Source organism: Ruditapes philippinarum, unplaced genomic scaffold (genome assembly GCF_026571515.1).
Source record: "Ruditapes philippinarum isolate M1 unplaced genomic scaffold, ASM2657151v2 ctg3014_1_1_1_1, whole genome shotgun sequence".
Taxonomy (NCBI): Eukaryota; Metazoa; Mollusca; class Bivalvia; order Venerida; family Veneridae; genus Ruditapes; species Ruditapes philippinarum.
The window spans coordinates 417,453-428,137 of NW_026851588.1; the positions used below are offsets into that span (position 1 = coordinate 417,453).

At 32.1% G+C, this 10,685-nt stretch overlaps 2 protein-coding genes across 2 annotated transcripts; both read right to left on the reverse strand.

Annotated features, from left to right (window-relative positions):
* Window positions 1-516: 516 nt before the first annotated feature.
* On the reverse strand, window positions 517-5,827 carry LOC132752621 (amine oxidase [flavin-containing] B-like). The gene is made up of 4 exons (XM_060743003.1): window positions 5,748-5,827; window positions 4,108-4,263; window positions 3,271-3,382; window positions 517-1,309 (listed from the first exon to the last, which is right to left on the reverse strand). Exons 1-4 carry the CDS (start codon window positions 5,804-5,806, stop codon window positions 992-994), a joined length of 645 nt encoding a protein of 214 aa, XP_060598986.1. The 5' UTR covers window positions 5,807-5,827; the 3' UTR covers window positions 517-991.
* A 1,313-nt stretch (window positions 5,828-7,140) lies between these two features.
* LOC132752711 (amine oxidase [flavin-containing] A-like) lies at window positions 7,141-9,741 on the reverse strand (the record flags this gene model as incomplete). Its single annotated transcript, XM_060743112.1, is given in 3 exon segments — window positions 7,141-7,839; window positions 8,127-8,276; window positions 9,600-9,741. Coding segments are annotated over 3 exon segments (475 nt in total), but the record flags the coding sequence as incomplete, so codon positions are not given.
* Window positions 9,742-10,685: the final 944 nt, after the last annotated feature.

Below are 10,685 nucleotides of genomic sequence, written 5' to 3' on the forward strand. Positions count from 1 at the left end.
TTTGATTGAATGAAGGTTTTTTGTTGTGAGTATAGTTTTATACTGTACCTTAAGAAGCTAGCCCCTCTCTAAAATTGTTTCAGCCACGAGCATACATTGAGTTAAAATGTGTCTTCAAATACATTGTAGCTACCTATAGATCCTTCTCATAAAATAATTCATCATTTTTGGTTGGAGTCATACTGACGAAAGAAAGTTTCTATTAATCACATGTGACAAATATGAAAGGCAGTGACCAGTATAGATAATACATTATGTTATATACATGTATTGAATGCAATACTGTTTTTTAAAAAGACTTTAAGTTTGTGTTGCAGTTAGAAATGAAAATAGAAATAGCTGGATGCAGTTCAGTGAACTTGTCTGTTTTTCCAATCAAATCAAATAAAAATTTATGTTATATCGGTATACATACATTTGTATAAACATTTCACAAAACATAAGCTATGTTCATTCATAGAATCAAGTTTGTGCAAATACAAAAAAAAAACAAACAACAAAAAACAAACAAATAAAAAACAAAGATATAAATTTATTAGGAAACAGAAAGTGTATATTTACTAAAAGAAAACCAATAAAAATTTCGTTGCAAAAGCAATTCAATTTACTTGGCCTCTCATCAAGCAAACATTGGAGACCTCTCGACAAGTATAAAATCTACATAGATGTATATAAAGTAATGTGTATAGGTTAAAAAACATTCATAAACTAAATCAACAAATAGATATTTCAAAACTATGCCTTGAATGAACCACATTAAAGGTTCAGATTTATTCTGGTTTTAACAGAAGATTATTGTGAGACACATGTACATAATTAGTACATAAGGTAGATTTTTATTTCTTTTTTTTACAAACATATAAAATTTTCCATAAATAATAAATCATGTTGTTTCAAAGTAATCATTCTAAATATTAAAAGTTTGACATTTTGATGTAATATATGAAACCAAAAAAAATTGCAACATATAATCCCAATAAACATGTCAAATCTAATTTTTAACATGCCTGTAAAATCGAGATGGTATTTTAAAATATTTGGACAACTTCCACATGTCTTTTTCATCAAGATCATACTTCCATTGGAACCACTTCCAAAATAATGCACCTTTCCAGCTGAAGAAAAACACATATGCACTAAATCCGAAAAAACCTAACGTGATAGCTATACCAAATCGTAGAACTGCCGTGTTGCTGGGAAGATAATGTTCTATATAACTGAAGGGAATTGGTTTTGCTGGGTAGTCTTGTGATTCAGGTTCAACTGTATCTATTTCATATGATGAAATTTTACCATCTGCGTAGAGAATCTGAAAATAGCACATTAAACGTTTTATTAACAAGCAATTATCATAGTATTGCAAGCAATCCATAAGTCCCATACCGGATGGAACCCCATCAACATTCTGAAGGGCCATTGGCCATTCACTAATGTTTTTATAGTAAATTTGTTGGAAAATTTCTTTAAAAGTGATCACAGGAAACAGTTTTGTTAAAAAGACAGACAGACTGAAGGACACTCTAAATTTAATATTTGAAACATCCGTTACCAAAATATAACAATTTAAAAAGCAAAATTCTTAAAGAGGAGATAACTCTGGAATTAAAGATGCAATTTCATAAAAATTTTCAGCTCTTTTTGACTCATCACAAATATTGTTTATATTTGCCATGTTTTAAGCCTATTTGTTGCCAAGGCAACCAATATTTTTTCAAAATAAGAAGAACAGATAAGACATGCATAATCACAAGACTGCCATCTACCCATATGTCAAGTTTCATAAAAATATTTCCAGTACTTTTTAAGTTATCACTGGATTCAGTTTATGTGTAAAATTTGCCATATTTTCAGTCTATGTGTTGCCATAGCAACCAGAATTTTCAAAGAAAAAAGATGTGCATAATCTCCAGACTGCAATCTACACATTTTACAAGTTTCATAAAAATACTTCTATTACTTTTTGCGTTAACACTGGATCCAGTTTATGTGTAAAAATTGCCATATTCTCAGTCTATTTGTTGCCATAGCAACCAGAATTTTCAACATAGGAAGAAAAGAAAAAGATGTGCATAATCTCCAGACTACCATCTACCCATATTTTAAGTTTCCTAAAAATATTTCCAGTACTTTAGCGTTATCACTGGATCCAGTTTATGTGTAAAATTTGCCATATTTTCAGCCTATTTGTTGCCATAGCAACCAGAATTTTCAACATAGGAAGAAAAGAAAAAGACGTGCATAATCTCCATACTGCCATCTATCCATATATCAAGTTTCATAAAAATATTTTCAGTACTTTTCAAGTTATCGCGGGATCCAGTTTTGTGGACGGACGGACTGACAGACAGACAGACGGACAGACAGACGGACGGACAGACGGACGGAGGGTAAACCTAAAGTCCCCTCCGGTAAACCGGTAGGGGACTAATAAAACAATTTAAGGCCAACAAGTTAAAGAATCAATGATGTGATAAACTTTTCTTTTACAATCCACTGTAGATTTAACTTAAGAGTTTTTTTTTTATTGGGTCGCACCAACACTGTTAAGGTCATATGGATATTTTCCAGCTTTACTGGTAGAGGAAGACCTCAGGTGCCCCTTTGTGCATTATTTCGGGCATGAACCGGCACCGGAGTAGAACCATCAACATTCTGTAAGCTAGCTGGACAGCTTCCTCACATGCAAGAATCCAAATTCGAGTCCACAGCAGTGAGAGGCAAGTAGTTTGAAGTCAACAAACTTAACCACTTGGCTAAGGACACCACAAAATTTCGGATATGAATCCTACTAAAATAGATATGATCATAAAAAATGTAATCTTTTCCCGTTATAAATGAACTTTTACACAGTGTCCACCTTAAATATAGCTGAGGTATTTTATGTGCATAATAGTTTGACAAATGGCCTTATACAAACATGCCTCTCTGCAAAATGAAATAGATAGCGAGTCACATCAAAGTTTTGCTATAAAATTGAAAACAAAAACAATTTTCAAGGAGAAAACTTTTTAAGCATTTTCAACATAATCAACACACCATTTAATAACTTGGGGGAGGAAAATCAAGGTAACCTATAATCTGCTGTATTTCTTAAGCTTCCATTTTAGAAACTGTCCTTCATTAATTTCAGAAATATCAAGATGAAAATTTAAAGTTAGTCCACCAGCAGTATAGAGCCTGGTTAAACTTCACAAATGTGCTCGTTGGCCTGGCCCTATACTGGTGGTAAATGCTCATCCCTTTTTGTTTCCAGCAGGTTAGACATCTCACCTGGTTAGCTGCCCTTTCTCCTGCTTGTATAGCACCATCCATATATCCTGGCCACATAGTGGCAGTCTGTGTACCAGCAAAATATACACGACCAACTGGCTCCCACAAACATCTGAAATGATAAAAATATATCAACTGCTACATCCATTACAAAATAGTTGATTTACTTTCTTGCTTCTTATGTAACACATCTTGGCTCTTATCTAATTCATGTACATAATATTTTAAAAACATAATTGGCACATTGTACATCACTTCTTGCATATTATGTCATTTAATATTATCTCTCAAATCAATATAGTTTATACACAACATGCCTTTATTTCAGAATTTTACTTTTGGAAGTGTGACCTTAAAGTGAATTGGTCTATGCTATGATAGAAGGTCTGTAACACAATAAATAATAATTACACTGATAATAATTATGAGACATATTATTTTACATCAAACCGCAAAAGAATTATATATGTACATGACCTGATATTACATATATTTATTTATATAGCAGATAATAAAATGTACTAGTACAAAATATTTATTATTATTAATCATAAAAATATTCATACTTAATCACTCAGGATAAATTACTAATTTTATATCAAGAGTTGAAATACCTATGCAAAATGTGCCAATTGTAGACCAAAGAGACAAATAGGGGCTGGCAAATAGTACAAGAACTTTTTTCTAAAGTGACATTAAGTACAAATCTGTAGGTATGCCCTAATTAAGCAATTGTAATAAATCAAGTATGCAACACCACAACAAACATATCACATTCATCTATATTTCAATAACAATATAGAATAATTCTTTAGAAATAAATTTCTTGTAATATACCTTCCATATTTTGTTATGACATTTGGGGGCATCACTGAACTGTAACATCCGCCAGAATACTGATCTGCCATCCAATTATATTCTCTATAATCTACAGGACGTAGGAAATCATCTGTCCCAAACACCCAGGCATAGTGAGCACATAGTGCTTCTTTCCTGTAATAACAATATTGTGGTTAGAAGTCCATTATCCAAATTATGAATGATAGTGAACATATGTAAATCAGGCAGAATTTTGTTTTATTGGATCTTACATCGCTTAAACACAGTATAGGTCATATAGTGACCCCAATTATACTAGTTGAGGAAGACCTGGAGTGCCCCTCATTGCCTAATTTCAGACACAAAGGGCTCCAAAGTAGAGCCACCCACGTTCCGTAAGCTAGCTGGATAACTTTTTCACATGAAGGATCCAAAGACGCTTGCACAGCTAGAACCTACAGTGTTGAGAGGCAAGTAGTTTGAAGTAAACAACGTTATCAACTTTGGCCATAAATGAGAGAAAGAAAATTAATTATCATCATAATTACGTAGCAACAAGATAACTATCTTAAATGCATTATCCTGCTATTAAATAAAAAAAATTAAGTAGATTAGCCTACTGTAACAAGATAGTGTCAGAAATATCCTGCATTAACAAAATACTGGTTTTATTGAATACAAGTTGTGGATTGTATTTGACTTTTGGGGGATGGGGGTTATCACACTGAGGGGATGTTATAAAGGGGGTGGCAGTGTAATTCAAACACAATCAATGCACTACAAATATAATCAATGCACGGTCGCCACACAATGTGCTTTTTTTTTCTAAAATAGTAGATTAGTTGTCAGTGTTTTCATGATGTTATATCAAGATAAATGTAGTTTTTAGCTTTCAATTATATACATTGTACTATGAAAAGAAAAAGATATGTAACAGAATCATCAAAGCAACCAACATGCCAGAAATTGCACAAGAGTGCTTGTTTGGCTGTGAAGCAGGCAAGTCTTATGTGATTTTTAATAAGACACATGATTTACTGCGGAATGGCATGATTTATTTTGTGAGTCGTCAACAAATATACAAGTACATAAAATATTCACATACATCAGCTTTAAACTTCATGACCCAATTTCTGGCTTTGTTGAAAAACGTTTTTATTTACAGTTTCTTCAAATGGAAATACAATATTTTCTTATCTCCGTATACAAATAATGGAGTGTGCAACTGTCTGTAGTTTACTGAGATTGAGAAATGATACCGTGAAACCTGGCTAAAATTAAATCATGCATACATACATTGTCCCCACCTGATGGGGAACTGTTTCACATTTGGACAAAAATGTGTCAGTGTAAGAGCTGATACATTGCACTGTCATAAAACATCTGAATTTTTCAAAATATCCATTTATTGACTTTGAAAAACTAAGAAACAAGTTCCTATGTTATGACATCCATACATGGCTCATGATATATATGCTATGAACTTAAGGTTTAGATAAGCTTGTAACAGGTTTACAGTCTTGCAATAGCAAGAAAGTTCGATTTAATTTATATTCTGCCATTCTGCCATTTTCTTCCATATATATCATCGACAAACTATAACAATACCAAAATAAAGTATGGGGTAGTTATTTACAGCCACCATACATGTTTCTTACCGTACAAGAGGTGTTGCAGCAGCCATTTCTCTAGCCCTATCAGCCAATATAAACCCCATTATTGCTGGATGACCACCATTATTTTTGTTTTTTTTATAAATAACAGCAATAACCGTCTGATGAAAATGGTTATCCCCATTTAAATCACTCAAACCATAAGACACTTTTAATCAAAGGCTGTTTTCTTTTCTTTTTTCCTTTTCTTTTTTTTAACTGAGTTTTAAATTTCTTTAACAAAAGCTCTATATGAGACAAAACTCACAGCCCAATATTCTGCCACAAATTGCCCCAAAAATTAACTATACATAGTATTTCTAATTAGAAACCATGTAAATCTACAATCAGATCATAGTTTCAATAATGCAAGGGCTACAACTCAATCATAGACAAAAAGTTGTTTTCTTTATTTTCATTTTTTAACAAAATCTTTAAATAGGAAGTACATTCCACCTTTCTACCACTTTCTGTTTGAACAAAATACGTCAAAAACTGAACTTTGTATATTTATATATAACAGGGTAATGATGTTCAAATGACATCCATAACAATTACATCAACAGCATAAAATATTGTCCCAAAAGAGGTATGTAAAGTTTCAATGCAATCAGTAATGTTTGGTGAATAATACTGCACTAAAACCTTAGATAAGAAAGTAAATACCTCTGTTTTTATTTGAAAGACAAAAATGTTTTTTTTTTAAACAAAACAAAATGTTGGTAAACACAATGGAATCTCTCCTTAAAATTCTTAACAAGTCTGTCTAGAGAGAGCCTAACTTTACAGTGTATTTTAATGATACTAACAGGAGGTTTGGTCCACATCTTAAATATATTTTCTAGTGTTTGCCAATATTGGCCTGATACATTTATATATTCAAGGACCTTTTGCTGGTAATAATCTGACTCTCAAAGTAAACCATATGCCATATGCATTGTAAAGTATGGCACAACAGTATTTTCATAGCTTTAAACACCCAGATTAACACTTGCCTAATATGCCTCTAGTAACAAAGTGTTCACCTGAAGGTTGCAGATTCAAATGATAATGAAACATTTTTTATATACTATATCAGTGGATATTTATGCATCACAAAAAATTTGCAAATTTCAAAAAGTGAACTTTTTGCGTGCGGAAATATTTGCGAAAATATGATTTCTTGAATTTGATACTGTGTTTGTGATATCAGTAATTACACAGGTACATGTTAAGAATATGACGTTATTGTATTCCTTCTATTCAGCTGTGTAATACCTTTAATATTTATATACTTGTTTGAAATATACATTGTTTATTTGATAAATACCTGATCATACATTTCCCTGTCTTATTTTGAAACATTCTTTTGTTATATGAATAACCTATCGTGTTATTAACACATATATAAGTTTGCCTAAAAAGAAATAATTTTTGCGTAATCAAATATTTGCATAAATCGCAAATATTTCCAAGTCGCAAAATTAACCACTTATACAGTATATTTTCCTCATATTTTTTTTTTTAATTATATTTTGGAAACTTCACCACTGTGTTTTAGTGCATGTGAATCAGTCATTGTATGAATTTAAAAATAACAAGAAATATTTTTTGTGAAACAAATTTGAAAAATGTTTGTCAAGGATTCAAACTTGCATTTACAAGATTTCAATTCTGTAGTACTTATCCGATAGGCCAGTGGACTAGAACTATACTATCATTTCAATAGGTAAATCCAAACTAATTATGGAAACTAAAAAAACACTACCCAAAAGAATAAGTCTCCAGTTAATATATTCAAACAATACACATTGATTGACAATCTAAACAACATATACATGTTCAATAAATTATTAGTATAAATGCAACTCACTTCTATTTATTTCATAATCTTTTCTGAACAATCTGTACTATTTTAATTGATTTTTCAGGCCAATTAATAACAACATTCACATTTACCTAATTTTTTCCAAAACTGTGTTTTATAATACATCACTGTTTTAATTATTGATCCCATTGGCATTTTTTGCATTAGTTGTAATCGTTCCCATGGTAACGGAGGATCAAACTCTATCCGGTTGAGAAGTGGTGGAGGCACTGAACTTATCACATACCTAGCCTATAATATATACAAGACTGAAGTACAAAAAATGAATCAAGTAAAGATGGCAATATACATGTCTTTAGACTTGTTTTGCATCACCTTTAGAAAAATAGACAGTCTATAAATTTAAGAAATCACAAAAATGTTCTGTATGACAAAAACACCAAATTTCATGCTCACAAACTTAAGTGAATTCACAGTAATCCAAACTAACACAAAAACAAGCTGTGGCAGTATACCAAAACAGACAGATTATGACTGACATAGTAAGCTATTTGTAAAATATACATATGTATATTTACCTCATAAACGTTGCCATGAGAATCTTTAACTATGACTGTATGATCATCATATTTTATATAAACAGCTGGAGAACTAAGCTTCACATAATCCCCTACCAATTTAGCAAGACCTTCTGATATTTGCTGAGTTCCTCCTTCAACCTTTTTCTCCTACAATTAAACATAAATAAATGTTACTAAACCTAACTTAATTACATGTAGCTAAATAATTAGTCTGCTTCTGAAAAGACCAGGGTGAAGCTCAAATGATCTCAATTTTATTTCCATTAATGCTTGATGTCCGTTACATAAAAGAGTGTCACTTATCATTCAAATGGGTGAACATAAACTTGTCTGCAAGATTACAGTCTAACCTGCGTCTCTGTTTTAATGACATCCTGTCAACAATGACCATACTTGAACCCCCCAACCCCGAGATACAACCAGTTCTACTTTTGCTACTGTGGTATATTTCTTTTACACAATAAGAGTGTCAATGAGTGTTTTAACTGTAACAGTTCTTATTCAAAGTTTGTTATAAATAGAATATTAAATTTGTATCGCTTAAATACTGAATTTATTGAACAAGTTGAATGGCTCGCAAAATATAATTTGATTCAACAGAATATTCAGAAAATTCAGTACACTCAATATATTGCACCTGAATATAATGATCCCTTGTCTGATGCTTCAAGTAACCTTTATTTTATGACACACAACTAGAACTTTCTGTCTGTTTATAACAACTCACTATTCAACTTTCTTTCAAATCCATGTGACATATATTGCATCCTAGAAATACAGAATATGTAGTGTGGTAACTTACACTCAGGTATTTTAAGCTTGTCAACCATTATGCATCCTAAGCCAATAAGAGCCTGAGTTTTGTGTTCGATACACTAGATAAATGCCCCACAGGTTGTGTTTAGTGATATCAATGTTTACTACTGGCATACAAAAACTTAATGCCAAAGGCAGCATGTTTAATTAGTGTGAATTTAGGTGTAGATTTATTGTCATATATCCAAGATATGTTGATTTAATCAAACATAATTCTAGACAGCAGTTCCAACGATTTCAACTCTTCCAAAACTTACAAACAGTTTTAAGCTTGATACCCAGATGACAAAGGCTTTTCATAATGAACAGAAATACAACATAACAGGAGATTTATGTACCTGTTTCATTAAGACTAGTAGTGGCTGCATGGCCATTTGGTTAACACCTTGGGCTTGGGTTCAAATCCCGTCAGTGGCAAGCCGTTGTTTCAATGAGCAAGAAACTTTACACTCATTGCTTAGTACTGGTTTACTCCAGGAACGGATTTGAGAGTGTTTCAATAAGCTTATAGCTTCCAACATAATCAAACTAAAATAAATTTGTATAAACTAAGACTAGGAGCAATTGTAAAGACAAAGAATATTGCTTTAATAACTTTTAATTACCCTTTCTTTTGTATGAGATGTTTATGGTAATGTTAATACAAGACGTTACCTGAGCACCATTTGTTATTGAGCTTATTCTGAGTACTCCCCCACTACAATTGAAGTACCATAGGGCACCTAGGAGAGATATCTCGGACAATTCTGCACAAAATAAAGCTTTCATAAGAATCCCAGCAACTTCCTTTGCAGATCTGAAATAACAAGCAATTATCATAGTATTGCAAGCAATCCATAAGTCCCCTACCGGTTAGAACACCATCAACATTCTGAAGGGCCATTGGCCATTCACTTATGTTTCAATTTTTCTCTATTTTAAGTAAACTTGTTGGAAAAGTTCTTTAAAAGTGATCACAGGAAACAGTTTTTATGAACAGACAGACAGACAGACAGACTGAAGGACACTCTAAAGTTAATATTTGAAACACCCCTGTTACCAAAATATAACATTTTAAAAGCAAAACTCTTAAAGAGAAGATAACTCTTGAATTAAAGATCAATTTCATAAAAATTTTCAGCTCTTTTTGACTAATCACAAAAATTGTTATATTTGCCATGTTTTAAGCCTATTTGTTGCCAAGGCAACTGATATTTTTTCAAAATAGGAAGAACAGATAAAACATGCATAATCTCAACACTGCTATCTACCCATATGTCAAGTTTCATAAAAATATTTCCAGTACTTTTTGAGTTATCACTGGATTCAGTGTATGTGTAAAATTTGCCATATTTTCAGTCTATGTGTTGCCATAGCAACCAGAATTTTCAACATAAGAAGAAAAGAAAAAGACTTGTATAATCTCAACACTGCTATCTATCCATATATCAAGTTTCATAAAAATATTTCCAGTACTTTTTGCGTTATCACTGGATCCAGTTTATGTGTAAAATTTGCCATATTTTAAGCCTATTTGTTGCCATAGCAACCAGAATTTTCAACATAGGAAGAAAAGAAAAAGACATGCATAATCTCCATACTGCCATCTATTCATATACCAAGTTTCATAAAAATATTTTCAGTACTTTTCAAGTTATCGCGGGATCCAGTTTTGTGGACGGACGGACTGACAGACAGACGGACGGACAGACGGACTGACAGACGGACGGAGGGTAAACCTAAAGTCCCCTCCGGTAAACC

Excerpts from the sequence above, each read along its gene's own strand:
- LOC132752621 (XM_060743003.1), bottom strand. The coding sequence starts at position 5,806 with ATGGGGTTTATATTGGCTGATAGGGCTAGAGAAATGGCTGCTGCAACA. Across the intron at positions 3,383-4,107 it reads GTCATAACAAAATATGGAAG|ATGTTTGTGGGAGCCAGTTG; the intron begins GTATATTACAAG and ends TTATCATTTCAG. Across the intron at positions 1,310-3,270 it reads GAGAAAGGGCAGCTAACCAG|ATTCTCTACGCAGATGGTAA; the intron begins GTGAGATGTCTA and ends TGCTATTTTCAG.